A 25253-nucleotide genomic window follows, 5' to 3' on the forward strand; every position below is an offset into this window, starting at 1 on the left:
AGAAAGATACTAGGAAGGTTATGGTTCCATGGTTAACCAAGGAAGTTAAGGATAGTATCAAATTGAAAGAAAAAAAATGTACAATTTGGCAAAGATTAGTGGTAAGCCAAAAGATTGGGAAAGTTTTAAAAACCAACAAAGGATGACCAAAAAAACAATAAAGAGAGAGAAGATAAACTTTGAGGGTAAGTTAGCAAGTAATATAAAAAACGGACACTAAGAGCTTCTTTAAATGTATAAAAAGGAAGAGAGAGGCCAAAGTGAACATAGGCTCCTTAAAGAGAAATGGCAGAGGAGTTGAATAAATACTTTGCATCAGTCTTCACAGTAGAAGACACTAATAGCATTCCAAAAATACTAAATAATCAAGGGGCACAAGGCATGGGGAGGGGGGGGGGAATAAATACAGTAACTATCACTAGAGAAAAAGTATTATGGAAACTGATGGGGCTAAAGACCACCCTGGACCTGATGGGTTGCATCCTAGGATATTAAGGGAAGTAGCTACAGAGATAGTGGATATACTGGTGGTAATCTTCCAAGAATCCTTAGATTCTGGAAAAGTCCCAGAGTATTGGAAAACTGCCAATGTAACACCCGCCCAAAAAAGGAGGGAGACAAAAAACAAGTAACTATGGGTCAGTTAGCTTAACTTCTGTCATTAGGAAAATGTTAGAGTTTATTATAAAGGATGTAATAGCAGAGCATTTAGAAATGCATAATATAATCAAGCAGAGTCAGCATGGCTTCATGAAGGGGAAATCATGCCTGACAAATTTATTAGAATTCTTTGAGGAGGTAACAAGCAGGATAGATAAAGGGGAACCAGCATATGTGATATATTTGGATTTCCAAAAGGCGTTCGATAAGGTACCGCACATAAGGCTGCTTAACAAGACAAGAGCCCATGGTGGTGGGAGCAGTATATTAGCATGAATAGAGGATTGGCTAATTAATAGAATACAGAGAGTTGGGATAAGGGGGGCATTTTCAGGGTGACAACCTGTAACAAATGGAGTGCCACAGGGATCAGTGCTGGGGCCACAATTATTTACAATATATATTAATGACTTGGATGAGGGAAGTGAATGTACTTTCGTCAAGTTTGCGGATGATACAAAAATAGGTGGGAATGCAAGTGGCGAGAATGACACAAAGAGTCTACAGAGGGTTATAGACAGGTTAAATGAGTGGGAAAAAGTTGGTAAATGGAATATAATGGGGGAAAATGTGAGGTTATGCACATTGGCAGGAAGAATAGAGGAGCTGAGTATTATTTAAATGGAGAAAGACTGCATAAAGCTGCGGCACAGAGGGATTTGGGGGTCCTTGTCCATGAATCCCTAAAAGCTAGCATACAAGTTCAGCAGGTAATAAAGAAGGCAAATAGAATGTTGGCCTTTATTTCAAAGGAAATGGAGTATAAAAATAGGGAAGCCTTACTAAAACTATACTAGGCACTGGTTAGACCACAACAAAAACAAAAATTGCTGGAAAAACTCAGCAGGTCTAAAGAAGAGTCATCTGGACTTGAAATGTTAACTCTGTCTTTCTCTCCACAGATGCTGTCAGACCTGCTGAGTTTTTCCAGCAATTTTTGCTTTCGTTTCAGATTTCCAGCATCCACAGTATTTTGCTTTTATCTTACTGGTTAGACCACACCTGGAATACTGTGAACAGCTTTGGTCCCCTTATCTAAGGAAAGATATACTGGCACTGGAGGCAGTCCAGAGAAGGTTCACTAGGTTGATTATGGGTATGGATTGATTTTCTTATGAGTAGAGGTTGAGTAGGTTGGGTCTGTACTCATTGGAGTTTAGAAGAATGAGAGGTGACCTTATTGAAACATATAAGACTCTTAGGGGGCTTGACAGGGTAGATGCTGAGAGGCTGTTTCCCCTTTGGGAGAGTCTAGGACCAGAGGGCATAATCTCAGAGTAAGGGGTCGCCCATTTAAGACAGTGATGAGGAGGAATTTCTTCTCTCAGAGGGTAGTCAATCTGTGGAATTCTTCACCGCAGAGGGCTGTAGAGGCTGGGTCATTAAGTATATTCAAGGCTGAGATAGACAGGTTTTTAATCAGTAAGGCAATCAAGGGTTATGGGAAAAGGCAGGAAAGTGGAGTTGAGGGTTATCAGATCATCCATGATCTCATTGAATGGCGGAGCAGGCTCGATGGGCCAAATGGTCTACTTCTGCTCCTACGCCTTATGGTCTATTGTATACAGAATGTAAATTCTGTGTGACTGAGATAATTCTTGTTTTAATTGATCGCTATTCTTTTCCCTTTTATAGATTTTGAATGAAAGAGCTTCGAAAGATTTGGAACTACTTCATCACAAAGTTATCAAGCTCCAGCAGGAGAATGAGCAACAAGCTATAATAACAGACCAACTGACCCATGAAAACCAACAGAAGATGATAGATCTTAAAGTAGGTGATATTTCTTCTCCCTTTACTTAATTAGATAAAGTAAAGCCTATCATACATCATAGAATCATACAGCACAGAGGAGACCATTGTCTCACCATACCTGTGCTGGCTGTCTGAAAGACTCATTACATCTCTGAAACATCATTCATTAAAAACACAATCTGTAACCTTACGGCCCAGCATATAGCTCACTCTACCATTACCATTAAGCCAGATGAAAAACCCTGATTCGATGAGGATTGTGGGAGAGCATGCCAGGAGCACTCTAGGCATATGCAAAAATGAGATGCTAATCTGGCGAAGCAATAACAGCACTATATGAATGCTAAACAGCAGAAGAAGCTTGTGATAGACAGAGTTAAACAACCTGACAATATGGATCAAAGCCCTGTACTCTTGTTGAATTCACTCGTGAATGGTAGTGGATGTAAATAACTAATGGGAGGAGTTCCCATTAGCATGCTGATCCTCAATGATGGCAGAACGCAGCATGTGAACGCAAAAGATAAGGCTGATCCATTAGCAACCATCTTCAGCCAAGTGCTGAGTGGATGATTCACCTCAGCCTCCTCCTGTGGTTCTTACTATCATAGATGCCAGTCTTTGACCAATATGATTCACTCCACATAACATCAAAAAACAAATGAGTGTATGGACACACTTAAGGCTATGGGACTGAAAACAACCTGGCTGTAGTGCTGAAGACCTGTACTCTAGAAGTAACCATGCCCCTAGGCAAGTTGTTCCAGTACAGCTACAACACTGGTATCTACTCGACAATGTGGAAAATTTACCAAGTATGTCCTGATTACAAAATTTTCACAATTGTAAGTTCTAAAATTTAATTCTATAAATGCGCGCTATTGCTAGATGAAAATGACCATAAAAGCTACTGGACTGTAGCAAAAATTCAACTGGTTCCCCAATGCCCTTCAAGGAAGGGACATTATCCTTAAATGTGACTTGAGCCCTACGCTGAGGGTCTAACTCTTAATGCCCTCAGAGCAGCTTGGGATGGGTAATTATTACTGACTTGTCATGCCCCAAGAATTAATTTATGAGAAAATAGAAACATATAAACAACAGTTGTGATTAAATGGCAGATTCCTCCACTTAAATATTGGGAAGGGCGAAGCCATTATCTTTGGCCCTCACCAAAAACTCTAATCTTGCCTCCAATTCCATCCCTATCCCTGACCACTATAGCCATCCCTTGTCAGCTCTGGCTTAGTGGACAGTCTGTCTTGCCTCTGAGTCAAAAGATTGTGGATTAAAGTCCCATTCCAGGAATGTGAGCACATAGCCTATGCATGTACTCCACTGCCTTTCTGAGGGAGCACTGCACTGTCAGAGGTGCTGTTTTTTGGACAAGATGTTAAATGAGGCCCTGTCTTCCCTCTTAGATGGATGTAAAAGAACCATGGCATAATATTTCAAAGAAGAGCAGGGGAGTTGTCCCATCTATGTCTTAGTGAATATTTATCCTTCAACCAAAATCATTAAAACAACTTATCTGGTCATTATCTCATTGCTGTTTGTGGGGGCTTGCTGTGTGCAAGAAGTTGCTGTGTTTACAGCAGTGACTACACTTCAAAAATAGCACTTAATTGGCTGTAAAGCGCTTTGGGAGGCTTGAAGTTGTGAAAAGTGCTGAAAATTTAAGTCTTTTCTTTATTATCTCAGGCTGAATCAGACTTTTCATACTTTCAGTATTCAATTCAAACCCAAGCTAAACTTCCAACCCTAAATACTGTCCATCACAAAGACCTTCTGCTGCCGCTTCCATAACCTCGCCTGGTTTAGCCCTGTTGCAGCCCACCTGCTGCTGAAACCCTCATCCATGACTTTGTCAAATCAATGGTCGACTGAATTGTCTCCCATTATGGGCAGAATTTTGTCCTTGGTGAGTGGGCGGGTGGGCCCCACCGGCTTGATGGGCGGGCGGGTCCCACTGGCTTTATGGCGGGCGGGCAGCCGAACTCTGCCGCCGAAACGGGGCCCGCCGCCATTTTGAGTGGGCGGGCCAATTAAGGCCCGCCCAGCGGGCTGCCCGACGGGAAGCGCTATGCGCTTCCTGTGCGGGGTGGGGGGGAGGGATTCCCCATCTGTCAAAAGTGCGCTGTTTCAGCATGCTCACGAAAGAGCGCACTGCTCCCTGAGACCAAGTGCTGTCTCAGGGAGATTACTGACAGGTAAGAAAAACTCCAAATATAGAAAAATATTAAAACTATTAACATGTCCCCCTCATGTGACAATGTCACACGAGATGGGACATGTTAATAAGAAATACATAAACTTTATGAAACTTTTAAAAAATGGACATGAAACCTCATCCCGCCAGTGGATGAGGTTTCATGTATAATCAGGAACCTGCTGGGGCTCCTGGCCTGCCCGCCAGCCTTAAGCTTGGATGGGCAGGGTCTTTAACAATCTTAATTGGCCTGTCAATGGTCTTAATTGGCCATTGACAGGTCGGCGGGCGGACAGCTGATTTCACTGTCCGCCTGCCTTCCTGAAAATTTAAAGGGACCGGGATGACATTGCGAGTTCTTCCCGACATCATCCCGCGTCATTTTCCCGTCAGCGAGCGGGCCCCGCCCCCAAATCGCCAACAGGAAAATCCTGGCCCATGTGTTCTGGCCTTTGGGAGATATGAATGGAAACGACTGAGTGGGAAATAGTTGCAAACTGCCTGTACAAGTAATTGCACTGCTGTCATTTGATCTAGACCAAAGAGGATGATGTGAATCTGTTGCGTCATGATGTTGTCAAGTTGACTAAGGTGAGGGAGGTGTTGCAGCGTAAGCTACATCAGACTGAGGATCAGAAACTGGAGCTTGACCACCAGCGGGAAACCTTGAAGAACCTCACTACATCGATGGAGAAAGGTAGGAGCTCTGCTTGCCAACCGTATTGTGTGATGCAAACTTGTATTAAAGCCTTCTTAACCTTTACAATAGTATTCACAGCACATAAATTCACTGCAGTTTGGTCTACACCGGGAGACTAAACGCAGATTCGGTGGCTGCTTTGTGGAACACCTTGTCATTCCACAAGCATGATCCCGAGCTTCCAGTGGCCTGCCGTTTAATTCTCCACTTTGCTCTCACGGTGACCTCTCTGTCCTTAGCCTACTGCAGTGGCCCAATGAAGCTCAATGCATGCTCGAGGAACAGCATCTCGTCTTTTGCTTAGGCACTTTGAAGCTTCCCAGATTCAACACCTAGTTTGACAATTTCAGACTGTAATCTCTGCCTCCAATTTTTTTTCCTTTTCTTTGCAAATTTCAGTCCTAATCTTGTTTTTCTGCTGTTTTTGCTTTCAGACAGCCTGTTCCTTATTCTGCTCTTCACAGCTCCTCTGGACGTATCTTTTGTTTTTTTTTTCATTTGTTCCATTACTACCCTTTGGCCCTTCAAAACCCTGTCATTTAATTTCTCCCATCTCCTGCCCTTTCACTAACCTTTCCTTTGGTTACTTTCCACCCTCCCCATTTCACCTGCTTAAAAGCCATTACAATTCTAACTTTCCCCAGTTCTGATGAAAGATAATTGACCTGAAACATTAACTCTGGTTTTTTTCTCTCCACAGATGCCGCCTGATGGCATTTCTGTTCTTGTTTCAGGTTTCCAGCACCACGAGCATATGGACATACGAGTTAAGAGCAGGAGTAGGCCATTTGGCCCCTCGAGCCTGCTCCACCATTCAATAAGATCTGTAGTATTTTTCTTTTGTTTTACACAATCGACCATTTGGCCCATCATGCCTTTGCTGCTGTTCCTGCTGCACACATGTGCCCTCTCCTCCCACCTTATTAACTGAGTTCATCTCACCCTATCAACATATCCTTTTATTTGTTTTCTTGCTCATGTAATATCTAGCTTGCCCTTAAAGCTAGCTAAACTATTTACCTCAATTACACCATGTGGTAGCAAGTTCCATTCTCTGGGTAAAAAGCTGCTTCTGGATTCCTTAATCGATTTACCAATAAGAAGTTTAGTAGTCAGGAGTCCTGAGCTTTACTAAAATATTTCTAGGCCTCTGTTGATGGAGCAACAAAGCAATATTTGTTGCATACAAATTACAGAACCATTTCAAAAGCGACACTGTCAGCTGATTAAGAGACTAGCTGGTGTTTCTTGTTATTGATTAATACAGTAGAAATTTTGTAAATTCTGATATTGGTAAGAGAAACAGGCCAAAAACCCATGCTTAAGAGCTCCAGGAAATGCAAGTCACTCATTCACAGTTTAATGTGCTAAGCCATCAAAAAATATGGTTATCTTATTTAAAGATTTCAGTATAGTTCAGCAGCAAGATCTGCTGAGAGGTGCATCTCTTCAATGCAAGTTGCTTTTTCCTACACTCTGGGGTAAATCACTCAAAATTATACTTCTTCAAATTCAGTCGGAAAGTGTTTTCACTCAGTAGATAAGATTTAAACCGTTCTATTATTCAAGACTTAGTATCAATAAACCTTTATGTTTCAATGATCCTGGATAAAAATATGTGTAGGACATGAACACTTTTATTTATAACCTCTTTGTACCATAGCATTATATCTCTAAATATCTATTTTTAAACATGATTTCTGTTTTTAATAATGATGCTGTGAGGCAAAAGGTTTACGATGAAGAGCAAGAACAAAAGTGGCGTTTATTAACCTGGATGACCCTTTAGATATTGACTCTACACCGTTGGGATTTGGATTCTTATTCTGGCTTAGCTGTTGGAATGAAAGGTTACTCTGTTTACTGACCATAAGAGTGCTAAATCAAGTTCCTGGTCGACATACCGTACAACCTTGCTTCTTATTTGGCACTTAATTGGCAGTCACTCAGTAAAGCCCACGAATGGTTGTGGTGGGAAATAGAACAGAAATGCCACACTGGAGCACAGAGGCACTTTTCTTACATTGCACCTGATGTACATTGATGGATTAGAGTGGAATGAGCTTTTTGCAACGTGTGACAGTGCTACGGCTGACCCGTATTCTTGATGCTGACACTGCATGCCTGAAATGCTAATTGTTGCATTTCTCCATGGACACCTCGTAATGCACACACAGAAAATAGTGGGGGAGAAAAAAAACTTCGTAAAAATTGAATGTGAGGGGATAATTTATATAGGAATGTAAAGCAACAATACCAAAACTTGATTTTATAAAGTGCCTTTTATCGTAGTAAATGTGAAATGACATTTGCAGCCTCAACAGCCCAAAAAATACTACACTATACACTACCTCTAACACCCCTCAACCATTTTTTTTGCCAAAAACTATCCTGCTGCTGCTTGAATTTGCCAATATGATCCATTTTCTCTGCCTTCCTACATATATTAGCTAGCCTTTGTGCGAAACTCTCTGCCCATCTATCTTCTTTCAGATTGCTGCATAAATAATCCTACAGTGCAAATAAGAATCAGATAATTAAAGAGTACTTGTTTATAAAGATTAGAAAATAGAGAAGGTAAGCTGTCACAATATTCATTTGGTTATGAAGGCAGGGTGTTTGCTCCCACTGACCTGCACCTAACATTCAGATTTCAGATCCTGGGGCAAACACACGCTGACAACATCTATAACAAAGTGATATTGCAGCGGTTTTTTTGTCTACCTTATTTTTACCACATTGGGTAATGTCTCAGATGTCCAATAGATAGACTGTGGGGTTAGGAAGAGGGACCTGAAGTTTGGAGGGTTGGTGAGGTGGGTGGAGGGGGTGGGGGGGTGGGGGGTGGGGGGGGTGGGGGGTGAGGTGCAGTGGCTCTGTCATCGGGATCTGGGGTCCCAGATGCCTGGGGGTTAAGGGTGCTGAGCTGGACCATGAAACTGGCTCATTTTGCAGAGCTGGAAAAGGACTCCCATTCCTTGCACTCCAACAAAATTTAAGAGGAACAAACCTGTTGAGTACAGTTCCACAAGGCTTCCATCTGATTGGATAGTTCCCACTTGTGTCCAAGAATGGTAATTGGTAATATGTATGCCCTAAGACTCCAACTGCCATTTTAAATTCGAACGTTACTGTGGCCAACAACGACATCATTGTTAATCATTCTTAGGCCACTGTTGCCCTGACTCCTGTTGGGCTTCACAGCTGAAATTTCACCGCCTCCCTTATCTGTGCAATCTACATTGAAAAAGCTTTTATCCTAATACAGTGGACTTAACCTCTGATTTCTTACCTTTCCATTCATCCACCAGAGTATTCTCAGATTTGACTAAATGTTACCTTATTACACAGCCCACTAACACTAATTTCTTTATATTGGCACAAACCACTCTCACCAACCAGGAAAGATGATGTTCAGTTTAGGTTATATATTTTGCTACGATTCCACAGCCAGGATATTGGTGTGCCTTGTGTACAAAAGTAAAAGTTGGGGGCTTGCATTATGAAGAACAATGGAAGTTCTGTTGTATACCAAAACAGTGATTTACAAAAATGCTCCATTGCTAACATAGAGATAGATTTTTTTGTTCTGCAGTGATAACATGCCTATGGGGTTAAATTTCCATGGGGGTTCTGATCATCATCATGTAAACCCTGGGTGTAGATATACATAGTGTGTCTATATGTGTAGTTGCAAATAGGATTGTGGGAATAACTGGATACAAAGCATGCTGTGGATATTTCCAGAGAACATGTGACTTTTTTTTCAGCCTGTCAATGATAATTGCCAAGTCTCTGTCCTGATTCCCAAATTCATCCTTCAACTGCTGATTTAAGATTCTGAGTCAGTCCAGTAGAACATATACAGTGAGAACAAATTTAACATCAGTGCTGGGAGCTAGAACTAGGTCACAAGGAAAGTTACTATTTAGTAATAACTGTGCTGGAGTTACAAATTAGAAATTTACCCCTGCATGAATGGACATGAAGGGGTAATAGACTTTTTAAAATGTCTACACATATATGTAAGGTTAGATGCAGCTGTCTCAAGCAGTGAATTTTGTATAAGATTGCAAAAAGCCTGGATTTTTCTTCCCTGAATCACATATTCATTTGTATATGTGGCGTATATAAGCACCGTCATTGCTCTTTTCAATGACAGAGGATGGTGTGATTCCTCCTTTATATTTCGAAAGTAACTAGAGTAAAGTCTTTGATTTTCTCCCCCACTTTTCTCTTCAGAACTGGAGTCTACTAAAAAGCAGGCTGAGATTGATAGGAAAGCTATTGACGAGCTGGTGAGAGAACGAGATATTTTGAATAAGGTAAGCATATTGATACGTAGCGTGGTTAAAGTCGCACAATATCTGGAATTAAAAAATAGTTTTTAAGTTTGTTTCAGCTGCAGATAAACAGCATTGGCTAAGTACATCAGTCCTTCTGTAGGTTTAATGAAGCACAAAAAATCTGAACTGCCTAAATACGTACAAGATAATAGATGGTTAGCAGCAGTTTTTTTTTAACAAGGCAGTTATTTAGCCAAATAATACCTTTGACCTACTTCATTCATTTTTAAATTTGTTTTTCCTGGGATGTGGGTGTTGCTGGCAAGGCCAGCATTTGTTTTCCATCCCTAATTTCCCTTGAGAAAATGGTGGGGACCCACCTTCTTGAATGAATGCTGTCCATCTGTTGCAGATACATCCACAGTGCTGCTGGGAAGAGAGTTATGGGTTTTTGATCCTGTGACAGTGAAGGAACAGTGACATAGTTCCAAGTTAGCCTGGCATGTGGCTTGGAGGGGAATCTGCAAGCGGTGGTGCTCCCATGCGTCTGCTGCCCTTTGTCCTTCTAGATGGTAGAGGTTGTGGGTTTGGAAGGTGCTGTTGAAGGGACCTTTGTGAGTTGCTGCAGTGCATCTTGTATATAGTACACACTGCTGCCACTGTGTTTCAGTGATGGAAGGAGTGAATGTTTAAGTTGGTGGATGGGGTGCCGTTCAAATGAGCTACTTTGTCCTCAAATGGTGTTGAGCTTCTTGAGTGTTTTTGGAGCTGCACTCATCCAGACAAGTGGGGAGTATTCCATCACTCTCATGACTTGTGCCTTGTAGATGGCGGATAGGCTTTGGAGAGTCAGGAGGTGAGCTATTCACTGTAAAATTCCCAGACTCTGAATAGCTCTTGTAGCCATTATATTTATGTGGCTAGTCTAGCTCAATTTCTGGTCAATGGTAACCCCCAGGATGTTGATAGTGGGGTATTCAGTGATGGTAATGCCATTGAACGTCAAGGAGAGATAATTCAATTCTGTCTTGTTGGAGATGGTCACTTCCTGGTACGAATATCACTTGCTGATTATCAGCCCAAGTCTGCATATTGGCATAGACTGCTCCAGTATCTGAGGAATTTCGAATAATGGTACTGAGCATTGTGCAATCATCAGTGAACATCCCCACTTCTGATCTTCAGGAAGGAAGGTCTTTGATGAAGCAGCTGAAGATGGTTGGGCCTAGGAAACTACCATGAGGAACTCCTGCAGCAATGTCCTGCGACTGAGATGATTGGCCTCCAACAACCACAAACATCTTCTTTGGTGCTAGGTATGTTGAGAGTGGAGAGTTTTCCCTCCGATTCCCATTGACTCTAGTTTTACTAGGGTTCCTTGTAGCCACACTCAGTCAAATGCTGTCTTGATGTCAAGGGCAGTCACTCTCACCTCACTTTTTGAGTTCAGCTGTTTTGTCCCCGCTTGGACCAAGGCTGCAAGTAGATCAGGAGCTGAGTGACCCTGGCGGAACCCAGATTGAGCATCAGTGAACAGGTTATTGCTGTGTAAGCACTGTTTGATAGCACTGTCAAGGACACCTTCCATCACTTTGCTGATGATCGAAGGGAGGCTGATGGGTCAGTAATTAGCCGAATTGAATTTGTCCTGCTTTTTGTTGACAGGACATACCTTGGCAATTTTCTACATTGTTGGCTAGATGCCAATGTTGTATTTGCACTGGAACAGCTTGGCTAGGGGCATGGCTAGCTCTGGAGAACAAGTCTTCAGTACTATTGCTGGAATGGTAACAGGACCCGTAGCTTTTGCAGTATCCAGTGCTTTCAGCTATTTCTTGATATCACCTGGAATTAATCGAGTTGGCTGAAGACTGGCATCTGCAATGCTGGTAGTCTCGGGTGGAAGCTGATCATTTAATTGGTACTCCTGTCCGCATATGGTTGCAACTGCTTCAGCCTTGTCTTTTTGCACTGATGTACTCGGCTTCCCCATCATTCAGGATCCTTCTATTTGTGGAGCCTCCTCCTCCTCCTCCACATCATTCATGACTTGATGTGGCAGGCCTCTAGTGCTTTGATCTGATCCGTTGGTTGTGGGATCGCTGAGCTCTGTTTATAGCATGCTGCTTCTGCTGTTTGGCATGCATGTAGCCCTGAGTTGTAGCTTCACAAGGTTGACACCTCATTTTTAGGTATGCCTAGTGCTGCTCCTTTAGGGAAGCAAATCTGCCATCCTAATCTGGTCTGGCCTACGTGTGACTTCAGATCCAGAGCAATGTGATTGGCTCTAAAATGGTCTTGTAAACCACTCAAGGGCAAATAGGCATGGGTAACAACTGTTGGCCTTGCCAGTGATACCCACATCCCAACAAAGAATAAAAAAAAGTTGACACACTTCACGTGTAGTTTTGCATTCAGGAGGGAATGTTAAAAATTGATGCACAGATGCTAAGATTTTCTGCAGAATGCACTGTTATGGGGGCGGGGAGTGGCTATAACTGCACAGGTCTTCTGCTTGGAGTGCAGATTCATGGAACCAACATTTGTGTCCTTGGATTCCTGGTAAAATGTCTTTTGGATCCTGGTCCCACCAGCTGGAGAGTGAGGTAGAAGTGTCTTCACAAAAATTCTGAAACACAGGCACACACACCCCCTAAGGGCAGGACTTAAATTTTGGGGTCGGGACCCCGATGTTGGAATCGTTTCCAGGCCCTGACCCTGGACGTCTCCATTTACGCCACATGTGGCCTTCCAAAATTCTGGCCCATGTCTCAGGGTCAGACACTTCAGACATGGCCTCCACACCTGTCACATTGTCATGGGGCCTTTATGGCCTTTCAGTTTTCTGAAAATTAAAAGTGGAGAGTTCAGTTATTTCTTCCCAATGGAACAGAGCTTTTTTTTAAAAGAGTTGTCATGCCTGGCTCTTCCCATTGCCTGTGGTTATAATCCAATTTCTCTGGAGGCAGTTTTAACCTAACTTGCCAGATGGGAAACTCACGGGACACTTATTGACTTCGGTGGAGAGTAAAATTGGGCAGAGTGTAAGACCAACATTGCACCCAATGCCATCAGTTTCCTAACTGGTGGGATGGGTTAAAATTTCCCCCATTGGGTAGGGGTGTAAAATTAGAGTTCCACCTGATCCCATGGGTTTGACACCCAGTGAGTTAGGTTAACGTTGCCACTTTGTTTCTAACCCTATGAAATGAGGTTTTATTTTAATTATTTCTGTGAAGAGTTGGAACAATTCCATGCCACATAGGAGGATAAATTTTGTTCAAAGTATGGAATCCTGATTCATTGGTTTGCTATCCAGGTGATGCTGTAAATGATTGGGAACTCTGGAATCAGTCCTGCACATAGTTTGTTAGCTCCAGTCTAGTCATATACTTGGCATTACTATTGGGAAGATGCATCTGATAAAGACAGTTTTCATTCTAAACGTGCCAAGGAATTTATAATGCTAAAGTTGATATACAGTGCGTGCAAATGTAAGATTTTCAACATGGTACTGGCCAATATCATTGTTCACGGAGAGTTGAAATTTAATGTTGTTTTAAATTGAAGAGTGGTTACTAGATAGAGAAAAGAGAGAATCTAACCATCTCCTCTTGACATTCAATGGCATTACCAATGCTGAATCCCCTATTATCAATATCCTGGGGGTTACTATTGACCAGAAACTGAACTGGACCAGCCATTTAAGTCCTGTGGGTATAAAGGAGGTCAGGGACTTGGAATTCTGCAGTGAGTAACTCACCTCCTGACTGCCCAAAACCTGTCACCCATCTACAAGGTGCAAATCAGAAGTGTGATGCAATACCCTCAGCTTGCCTGCATGAGTGCCATTGCATCAACACTTAAGAAGCTCGACACCACCCAGGACAAAGCAGCCCGCTTGATTGGCACCACATCCACCACCTCCAACATCCACTCCCTCCACCACTGATGCACAGTAGCAGCAGTGTGCACCATCTACAAGATGCACTGCAGCAATTCACCAGAGGCTCCTTTAACAGCACCTTCTAAACCTGTGACCTCTACCACCTAGAAGGACAAGGGCGGCAGATACATAGGAACATCACCAACTGCAAGTTCCCCTCCAAGCCACACACCATCCTGATTTGGAAGTATATTGGCACTCCTTCACTGTCGCTTGGTCAAAATCCTGGAACTCCCTCCCTAATAGCACTGTGGGTGTACCTACACCACATGGACTGCAGCGGTTCAAGAAGGCAGCTCACCACCACCTTCACAGGGACAATTAGGGATGGGCAATAAAAATGCTGGCCTGGCCAGCAACACGCACATCCCATTAAAGAATTAAAAAAATTCTATTATAAATTCCTATGCCCATGTTTTTAATGAAACCTGCCCATGTAAACTCATCATGCTGAAATTATACCTTACTGCCAATGGTGGCACTGCAACATCTTTCATGAGTAGGAGGATTTAACAACAGTATGACAAGTTCGTATAGATGCCTATAAATGTAGACAAAGGAAGTTACAGTGGAAGAAATTGACAAAATGCACACTGAAATATGATTGTTAACATAGAAAGATGATTGCTGTTTTATATAGATTTCTACTTTTGTCTTCTAGGACTAGATTCTTAGGGTTTTTATGTGATTTTGTTATGAGAATGGTTAAACATTGGGGATAAAATGTTTTAAGTTACGCAAACGGAACCTTCTGGAGACCTGTTATAGGTCACTAGCTAAAAAAAAGCTGCTTTGCGATTCTGTCCATTGGATGTAGTTTAGATGGATAAAGTCCTAGCAAAGATACGAGGCTCTAAATTTCAGAAAAGCTAAGATTCCCCTTGCATAGTTACACATCACTTTTACCAGATAGGCTTTTTGTTTGAGCTGTCACCCTGTCTCAACAGTTGGCTAAATGGCTCATCAAACTTTTCGATGACTGTGTAGCAAAATAACAATGGTTATGTTTTCCTTTTTCTTAGAATATACTGAAGGCAGCAAGTGCCACTGAGAAGCAAACGAACTTGGTCAAATTACACGAGCAATCTAAGAAGGTCCTAGAACAGGAAATTCAAAACTATAACAATGAGGCGCAGAAACAGCGGAAGATTATTTTCCACCTGGAAAAAGAGAGGGACCGATACATCAACGAAGCTAGTGACCTTACACAGAAGGTTAGTCCTTATCCTTGAATAAAATTAACACAACTAGGAGGCTATAGGAAATACCGTGCTTGCAAATGCTGGCCTTCAATCGAGAGAATCAATATCAATTTCTTTTTGATGAAAGACGATAAAAAAGAGGATTAATTAAACATTAACTTGGCGAAGGACAGAGTTGGAGGGAGAACTGAGTCATACTGCAAGCTAAGTTAATGATGGTTGATGAGTAATTAACTCAGGATGTGTAGTACTGCTTAGTAGGCTGGATCCCTTTTCTCTTGAAAAAAGGCCAAGGGGTGACCTAATAGAGGTCTTTAAAATTTTGAAAAGTTTTGAGAGAGTGGATGCAGAGAGAATGGGGAAGAGCATAACTAGAGGCCATCAATATAAGATAGTCAGCAAGAAATCCAATAGGGAATTCAGAAGAAGCTTCTTTACCTAAAGGGTGAGAATGTGGAACTCGCTATCACAGAGTGGTTGAAGCAAATAGTATAGATGCATTTATGGGGAAGCTAGACAAGCGAATGAGGAAGAAGGGAATAGAGGGTTATGATGGTAGATTTAAACAAGAAAAGATGGGGAGAGGCTGGAATGGAGCATAAACATCAGCATGGACTGGTTGGGCTGAATGGGCTGTTTCGGTGCCATATATCCTTTGTAATCCTACATAGTACCTCATTGGTGCTTGGGACTGAGCTCCTATGAATGACATAATTACAAAAATGCCACTTTAGGTGAAACTCATCGTTTTAGTGTGCTTCCAAAGGTTTGTTTTCCCACACTTGCAAATTCTGGCGTTAGCAGGTCAGGAGATAGTTTGGCTGCCGTTTTCATTGTGTTGCCAGTAAGAAAAGGGCCAATTTACGAGCAGGAGAGCAAAACCGATGAATGTGAATATGTGGTTTTGACAGCTGTGTACAAATACAATATTATTACAAAATAATCTGGCCAGTCTTATTTTAGTTCTGTGGGATTTTACTGCTCTTACCTTGCCAGGATCCGTAATTGCTTAAAACCAGGTATCCCAGTGACTTCAACAGCACTCACTTCCTAAAGGAACTGTGACCTGACTAATGATTTGCCTCTTGCATTTTGCAGCAGGGTTATCAATTTTACTTAAGCACGATCTGTTTAAACACTTTTTCCCCAATTTAACAATCTGATTTAAAAAAAAAACCTTTTTCTCCACTTCTCCGATGGCAGTGTGGGAGAAGGTGTGTGATTTCACAGCAGTTGCAGCCCTTACTGCCTCACCTAAGGCACCTAAATGATGATAATTTTGTTACTCATGAAGCTGTAAAGAGAGGGCTGACAGGCTGTTCAACCATGGGGAGTGTTGCAGTGAGCCAATTATATCCCCACACCTGTTCCAGCTGGATAATGATGGAAAGTAGAAAGCCTGACTTTCTTTCTATTATTTTCTAGCCTGGGGTCATTAAAATCAGTTGGAGCACTTTCATGGGAATATTGGTTGAAATTCAGTAATGATCTTTTTATTTTTAAAACTATTCGAGCATGTTATGTAGAGCATAATGAAATAGCCTAACCGCTTGGAGTCAGATTCCAAAATGGCAGCCCATCCAAGGCCGGGAAGATGGCCTGATTCTGTGATTGGTGAGCACTTGCTGAACAATCCTGAGTGCGTTAATAGCTACACTAACAACTAATTTAAATTAATCAGTCAAGCTCGTAAAGTGGCTCATTAACGCTTGCTAGAAGAGCAGGGACACATTCTCTGTAAACAAAAGAAATATGTTCAAGCCTTGTGCCTTTTTGAATTGCCCGGGAGCTTGGGGCACCTTTAGTTGCTTTCCCCATGGTAAGGCCTTGGCCAACCAGAGTCGACTTGCCAACCAATCGGAACTGCTTACCTCCTATAGTATAAATTGTAATTGTTTGAAATTTGGCATTCTTGTGCTTGTCCTGATGAGCTCAAGATGAAAAACTTCGGCAACATGTCTCCCTTTTCAGCAATATTCAACTTTGCTTTCTTAAAACATTTTTTTAATGTTAAAATGGAAAAAAAAGAGAAAAGCGTTCCCACTGGCTGTTTAGAGAGGATCTAAATATCAGATCATTAAAATCTTAATCACATAAATTGCAGTGTACCTTTTGCAGCAAAAATTTAAAAAAAGAGCATTTGGAGTGGAGGGAAGGATGTTAGCTCATCATTGTTCATTCTTATGGTTTAATTTGCTGAATAAGTACAGATACCAAATGCTTTAGAACTGCTCATTTAAATGAGGCTTTGAAATCTTTAGTCTCCTGTGACGATAACTGAACACTGACCTGAAGCATGGTATTAATTAACTTTCTCATTCAAAATGATCACAAGCATACTGCACAGGGAAGTGTTACACAGAATGTGGCAGAGGTTGGCTTCATGTGTTTTCTTAAGATAATGGACAACAAACTGAGTATTGCATCAGATTCATGTCAAATTACTCCCTGGTAGTATCTTTCAATTCACAAGTACACACTTCTCGTTCCTTGCTTCAGCTTTGCTTTCCTCTATTAGCCACAGGCTTTTAAAAGGCAACCTTGGCATTACCCTAAAGCTAATTCCTAATTTAACTTAGGCTTTCCCCCCTTTTCAAAACTGTCATGCTTGGGTGTCAATTCGGAGGTGGGGAGGGCGGATGTGTTGAGGTCAGGAAACCTGGGTGGAGGCCTCTGTGGGGAGATTGGAAGGGATCAGTTGTGTAGATGTTTGGAGGTCTCGGGTTGGGGGAGGGATGCTGCTAGCTTGGAAAGGTCAGGAGTGGGGGGAGGAATTGGAAGAGTCGTGGAGCAGATCGGAAGGGTCATGATGGAGGAGATTGGAAGAGTTGTGAAGTAGATTGGAAGGATCAGTAGGAGGTGGTTGGACAGGGAATGACGGAGAGCGGATCAGAGATGCCTTAGCGGAAGGGGATGAGAAGGGGCGTGGTGGAGGAGGTTGAAGGCTTCGGGGAATGGGGGGGGGATTTGGTGGTCTCAAGAGGGGATGGGGAGATTATTAAAGGCAGCGGAAGATTGAGATGTGTCTGATCACCGGGGGCCAGTGAAACAGGTAAGCTGGATCTAGCAGGTTAGTGGAAAGGCATTCACTTCCTGGATCTAGTAGAGACCTCGCCTCCCTTTAGCTGTCGGGTTTCCTGAGAACCAGAAAGCTCAGCCAACCAGAATTGAATTTAAAATGGTGGTTAAATATGAAGCACACAGCTCAATACAATATTTAAATGGCCAAGTCAAGGTTTGATTGCCTGTTCCTTGCCCTGCCTCTAGTGAAACTTGATGGGTTGGGGTTAGGATTCAGATTTTTAACATTTTTACATCCTATCTGACCCAAACACACTGGTTTTTGGGGGTTGGAATCCCCCTCACTTCCCCCTCAGTGCCTGAAAAAATGGGGCTTGGCCTTTGTGTAAAACAGGGCTGCTTCCCCAGTTGGATGCACCCTACAGAGAAGAACCACAAACAGTGAGCCCAGGTTGGCAAATGGCAGCCCCTTAGTGTCTGATTTTCCATTTGTTTAAATGAATGGCAGAAAGAATCTAAAACTAGAGGCCATAAAAACAAGATAGCTACTGTTAAATTGAATAGAGAAATAAGGAGAAATTTACTTTCTCAAGTGTGGTTAGAATAGAGCTTACTACTACAAAAAGAGGTTGGGGAAAATATCTTAGATGCTTTCAAAAGGAAACAAGATGAGTACATGAGAGAAAAGGGAACATAAAGATATGTTGAAAGGATGAGATGAGGTAGATGGAATGTTGAGCATAAACACCAGCACAAACTAGTTGGACTGAATAGCGCATTTTGAGCTGTGTATTCCATTCAATTTTATGTAAAAGCAGCAGCTGTGGGCACCTGATTTCGTGACATCTCTTTACTGCTCGCCAGAGTATTTGTTTGGGTAGTCAAGAGTTACAGAGGTATGGTTTCCAACGGGTGCTGTTGCATTCAAATACCCACCATGCTAAACTAAATTCCTGTGAGCGTTTTTTTGAAATGAAGGTATTAACCCACATGGATAAAAAATGAAGTTGAGGAATTTTGCCTTCAACGGTTGCTCAGAAATTTTCCTAACTGAAACCAGAAAAGAAAATTCCAATTTCTATTGCTGTCTTTTTTTTAATCCATGTAAATGCCTGATCTAACCCATTTCACAAGTAAGGGGTAGCCTTATATTTTAGCTGACCTGTTCTCGATTCAGTTGCTACATGGTGTCACTATGTGGGATGGACAGCTGCTTCATCCTCACATATGCTGATCCTCAGCTCAGCCAGCGCTTTCCCCAGCCCCTCCAAAACTGGAAGACCCGCGTACATCATTTTTCATTTCATCTCTTTCTCTTCTCCAGCAATTGCAGAAGCTTAGATTTTTTATTGTTGCATTCTAAATGGCTGCAGTGACTAAACTGTTAATAAATGGCATAATTAATATTTAACATACATGTTTCTCTATGTTAAAGCTGCTCTTAATTTATTTGAATTGTGAATTCATTGTATTATACTCTTCGCAAATGAGTATAAAACCAGCACAGAACAACACTAAGGAATATTAAAGTTAGCTAAAAGGAAGGAAAAAAAACAAATCAGACATGATTAACTTATCCAAAACCAGATTGAAATTGTGTAGTGTTCCTGTAAATTAAATCAATTTATATTGATAATTTTGTGCAGTGGAGTAGCTAAATGTGATCACAGGGGAAAGTTAGATATCGGTCTAACTCTGTAATTTCTCGGTTGGTAACTTTTGCTAATTTGATTGCTTTGCTGGAGGAGTGAAGTGCAATACAAAATGGAGGCGTGGTGCTCTCCTACAGGGCAGGATAGACATTCAGAAGCTTTGACACATCACATTGTTCGTGCACAGCATTTCAGATCTAGCTGCAGGGCCTGACAAACTTGAATAATTGCATAACTGAAATATGGAAGGAACCCAAATCGGAGAAAAATAATATTCTGGCATAAATATGTACATATTTACAAATTAGTGGAAAATACACTCAATGAGCAGTATTTAATGGAGGCGTTAGGATCTTGTCTGCCAGCTGGATAACTGGCGAGAGTCCTGTGTCCCCTCTTCTAAGCGCAGCCCACCACATTATATGGCATTCATGCACTTGACAGGCCAGTGGCGGGTCTTCCCCGGGCTCAAGAGGTGGAAGTTTCGCCTGCCAAGAGTTACTGGCCAATCAGAGGCCAACAGCCCTATTGAATGGCAGCACCAGCGGGGATGTGGCGGCTGCTGCTGGTATGAACCCATCCGAGGCCCAGTACCTTTGCTGGATCCCAGGCCACAAGTGAGTGATGATAGGAGGGTGGGTCATGGGGTGATGGAACGGGGTTGAAGGAGGGAGGGGAGTGGGCACCAAGGGCAGGGGGTGGTAGCTCTTAGTGAGCCCTCCTTCCCGATACTGAGTCCTCACCTGAGTGCCTCTGATTGAGGGACCACCCCCTGTAAGCCAACAAACAACACGGCAAGGGTTTGCTAGTTGTGCTCCTCGCATGGCGAGGCTCCTATCCGCCACTGTGTGAATACTTGAGGGCCTCAATTGGCAGTGGGTTGGGAAAGTTGTCCACTAGCCTTCCCTCCATGGACTTAATCAGATGGAGGCGGAAGGCGGCGGGGTTCCCACCTGCCATCTTCCTGCCTGATTAAATGCCCTGCAAGCTACCAAGCCTGTCCGGAGGGGGTGGGGAGGGGGGGTGGTCATTAAATTCCATCCAACACACGACTTACTTCTTAGTGTGATTTGGCTGTGGCTTTTTGATTTGTGTAGTGGAAATCGATTGACTGGACCACTTCTGTCAACAAACCAGCTGAGCAAGTGGTAAAGAGCAAAATGCTTTTAAAGCAAGTGGAAACAGAATATGAAGCACAGCAATTGCTTGATGTGTACATGCAAATCACACTGTTATAAAATTGTCCTTCTTGTCATGCAGTTGGGATTTAAGTAATGGCTTATCACCTGTAGAAATAATTGAGTTTAGCCTAACCAATATACTAAAAAAGACATTAAAACGCTTTGAGATCCATTAATTAACGTAAGGAGATTCAGTGGTTAACTCAGGATACCACATGGTCTTTCACCCCTTGAAACTGAAATTAAGCTTGGACCGTTGGGACGAAAACCTCCCCTTTCTTCAGCTATTGACTGTCGTAAGTGAAATGTGTTTGGTCAGTTCTAAGTGCCCAAAGTCCAAGATTTCCCTCATTTCAGCTCTAAGTGGCACTAGGTTATCAGCCACTTAGGTGCAATGATGATTGGTATCGGAATTGGAAATATCAGCCTGACCTGTTAAAAGGCATCCTTCAGAGTGGGGGACGTGACACGTTGTTTCCAAAGGAACCAAAGGAGCCTTACCCTGCAAATAACATAATCTGATGAGAGTGTTAAATGGCTGGGCTAAGTGTAAAAAGTGACAGAAAAGTTTGCTGAACTTCAGAGTTAGAAAAAAAATGTACATAACATGTTGTTTCAGCCACTCCATGTTCACAACATGTTTTCAAAACTCAAACCTGCGAGAAACATCTGGACTGCTTTTTTTTTTAAAGACTATGTCCTATATCTACCATTTTAATAAAATTACAGGTCTCTAAGTGTCAAGTAATGTTTCTTCTGCAGGTTCTTCAGTATATGGAAGACATTAAGGTGTATGAGATGCAGAATTTTGACTTCAAGAAGAAAATCTCTGAGGCTGACAGTAAGCTGAAACAGCAGCAGAACCTCTATGAGGCTGTGCGTTGTGACAGAAATCTTTACAGCAAGAACTTGATTGAAGCTCAGGTATGGACAGCCCTTCTTGCAATCCAAACTTTTAATACAGTTTTGTTGAATAAAAATTATTCTTGGGATGTGGGCGACCCTGGCAAGATCCCGTGCATTACCCACAAAAGTTGTCATGTGAAAGTGTGTGTTTGTTCATCTCCTCAAGCCATATTGCAGCCTTTGTAATAATGGCTCCCATAATGGGGTTAGGTAGAGAATTCCAGGATTTCGACCTAGCAATGATGAAGGAATGGCAATATGCTCGTGACTTGGAAAATAACTTATTGGTGATGGTGTTCCCAAAGCATTGCTGTTTTTGACCATCGTGGTGGTAGGAGTCATGGGACAGGAAGTGCTGTTTGAAGAAAGCTTAACAAGTTACTGAAGTGCATCCTCTAGCCAATAGAGCCACAGTGCACTGGAGGTGAACAGGGTCAGTATTGTTAGTATACAGTGACAGTACACAGTTGAGCCACAGTGCACTGGAGGTGAACAGGGTCAGTATTGTTAGTATACAGTGACAGTACACAGTTGAGCCACAGTGCACTGGAGGTGAACGGGGTCAGTATTGTTAGTATACAGTGACAGTACACAGTTGAGCCGCAGTGCACTGGAGGTGAATAGGGCCAGCATTGACCAGCAATAAGGGTGCTAGTCAGCAGACAGCTATGTTGTGGGTGATACCACACTTCATGATTTTGATGGCTGCACCTGTCCATGCGAATGCTGCACGAGTATCTCACCACATAGCTGACTTGGGCTAAGGTACAGGAAAGGTTTTGGAGTGTTCAGGAATGTGAGGCACTCATTGTGGAGTACCCAGCCCTATCCTTTCTGCCGGGCTGCTGGTCCACTTAAGCTTCTGGTCAGTGATGTTGATAATGGTGGACTTGGCACAGATCACAGAATGGTGATTGGGCCTTTGTTGTTGGACATAGACATTATCTGGCAATTACCTGGCATGAACCTTACCAAATTTGAAGTATAACCTTCGTGTAAATATACCCCCTCAATATGGTGTCACTTATCCCCAACTACACCACATGGCAGAAGAGACATGTAGCCCAGCTTAACACTGTGGTGAGATTCTGCAATCACAGGGAGAGTCACAGTCACAGGTCACATATAATCAGAGAACTGGGGCTACTATTTCTGACCCTGTTCTCTGCCCATGCTTGGGAAGAGCAGAATTGTAAAATTACTTCTACGCTGTCATTGTTTTGATTGTTTCTGCCTCAGTTTCTCAACCTTGTTCCCCTCTTTCCCACCTCCCCACCCCACAGTCTGGAAGCTGTCTATCCTTACAGGGTTAGATGGTTTTGGGGACTAAGAACTATCCCAGTGATAGTAAAGTGTTGTCAGTTTAAACTTTGTCTTGTACTAGGCTACAAACCCATTTCAGATTAGTCGATACTAAATGCAAGTTAGCTAAAAAAAAAACACTATTATAATTTATTGGCAAAGTATAGTTGTTGAGTAAAGAAAGACCGAGGGTGGAATCATCCCAGATGTGCACTAAGTGCGGTAGCAGGCTGGAAAAAAAGTAATTTTACCTGCTGGCTGAAACAGCGGGTTTTCGTGCCATTTTGTACCATTCCTGGCACATCCCGTCTCATTAATAATGCATTCCTGGGAAACACGCCGGGTCGCTGGTGGGTTAGCCTCTGATTTTCCCGCCCTGCTGTTAACTCAGGCCTTCAGTAACCGGGGCGCCACATTTAAAGGACGCCCCTGCACAGAGCTAGCAGTCTCTAAGGGATTGGAAGCTGCTGCAAAGTCATGGCTGCCAAAGGGAGGAAACATGCTGCCCTCCAAAATTTAGTGACACTTCCCTCGGGCGCCTACTTGACCCAATGAAGGCCTGCCACGAGGTCCTCTACCTTTGCTATGGGCAAAGACCAGCAAGCAAGGTGACAAATCCAGCATGGGAGGTGGTGGCAGTGGTGGTCAGTGCCAACACCCTGAAAACGAGGACAGCCAACCAGTGCTGAAAGAGGATGAATGATCTCCTCCGTTCTGCCAGGGTAAGTCACTCTTCTCATCACTCTCAACTCGCACACCCACAAACCCATCACACATCCACAGGGATCTCACTCACTACCAGTTCAAGTGAAACCACCATTCGCTTTCTCTCACACACCTTCATTTTCGTCATCCTGTCCATGGCACTACTCACCACCTATACATGGCAAGCATCCTTCTCATCTGGCCTGGTAGGCATCCTGCTTACACTCTCTCTACCTGTATTCATGCAGGACAAGCTGGCACACAACAAAAGGGAGAGGTAGCAGACTGGTGGAGGAATACCCGACATCAAGGTCCTCACAGACTTTGAGAATTAGTCATCCAGCTGTCCGGCGATGATCTGGACTGTTCCTGTGCTGATGGTGAGGTCGGCGGTGCTGAACGAAGTGAGGATCCAGCAGTGCAACATCCATCAGACAATCATGCTGTGAGTGAGTTCACCTATTCCGCACTCCCCTGCCATGCACTAATTATCTCTCCTTGCTTTCGAGGCACATCTGGGAAGCAGCCTAGAGGGTCTATGAGCCAGGTCCTCGACTCAAGCACCAAAGATACCTGGAAGAAGAATCTGATGACACTGCGCTCATCCACACCCACTACCAGTGCAGAGACGCACACCTCGGTGGGACCTAGGGCAGAATTTTACGCTGATCAGGTGGGTGTGTGCCCGACCCAATCCGGCGTGAAATCGCGTAAGATGGCGTCGGGTGAGCGCCCGGTGTCATCCTGCGCTTGCGTGCTATTTCAGTCGGCAGGCGCGCACGAAATTCGGAAGAATGCCCGCCCACAATTAAGAGGCCAATTAAGATCACAGCCCTCCTCTCTGTCAGCCACTGAAAAGGATGGAGGGGCGGATTCCTGAGCAGCAGCTCTCTGACGATAGCCACTGCTCCTGATGGGGGAGAACTGCGTCGCGAGGCGACCATGGTCCAGACTTTGATCAGGCCCTGGTAAAAGATGGGCAATGCCCGCTAGGAACCATGAAGGCCCCTCACGTCTATAAACAGGAGCTGCACGTCATAATTCAGACTGTGCACCTGGTGGAAGAAATACATCGCCAGGACACACCATCTCGGAGGGGGCTCAACGTAAAGGTATCGCTGCAGGACCTGAAGGCGGAAGGTCGCCACTTGGGTGTATAGGCATGCCAGTGCAAGAAGATGCAGTTGCACAGCCTTGGCATGGGTTGTTAATCACTTGTACATTCACTATTGTAAATAAACTCCCAAGAATGTCTCCTTGTTATGATGAGCAGTGTCAATCAGATGTGAATTCTTGGTGCCTGCACAAAACAAAGGCAGGTCTCTCAGTCCAGGGCCTCTTCTTTGTGCAGTGTGTAACATTCAGACCAAAGTGATGGTCCGGCTTCACACTCACTACATTACTAATGCCTGCACCTCGATGTTGCTTGTCATTGTTGCCAGAATGTCAAGGGCAGGCGTCACAGAGTTCCGTCATTCTCTCTATGTGCTCTCAGCACCTTTGAGATGGCGTTGGCCCCTCATCTCTTCAGCATCTGTGACCAGTGACAGTGTGCTCCGGAAAGGGTCAGGTACTGAAGGCTGACAAAGGATCAGGTGCATTTAATGATTCATGACTGCGTCTCCATGATATGACTCTGAATGCAAGCGAGCTGCCCTTAGCCAGACAGGATCCAGGCATGCACAGAGACAATGTGAAGATCTATGGCGTGACCTCACTACAAGTTGT

At 43.3% G+C, this 25253-nt stretch overlaps 1 protein-coding gene across 1 annotated transcript in view; it reads left to right on the forward strand.

The window, feature by feature from the left end:
- cfap58 (cilia and flagella associated protein 58) overlaps positions 1-25253 on the forward strand; it is a 207392-nt gene that overhangs the window by 27268 nt on the left and 154871 nt on the right. Inside the window, exons 6-10 of the mRNA XM_078565296.1 lie at positions 2296-2433; positions 5162-5321; positions 9567-9649; positions 14579-14770; positions 21375-21536. Of these exons, the coding sequence (XP_078421422.1) occupies positions 2296-2433; positions 5162-5321; positions 9567-9649; positions 14579-14770; positions 21375-21536 (735 nt within the window). The remainder of the gene's footprint in view (positions 1-2295; positions 2434-5161; positions 5322-9566; positions 9650-14578; positions 14771-21374; positions 21537-25253) is intronic.

This window comes from Cetorhinus maximus, chromosome 20 (assembly GCF_964194155.1).
Source record: "Cetorhinus maximus chromosome 20, sCetMax3.hap1.1, whole genome shotgun sequence".
Classification (NCBI taxonomy): Eukaryota; Metazoa; Chordata; class Chondrichthyes; order Lamniformes; family Cetorhinidae; genus Cetorhinus; species Cetorhinus maximus.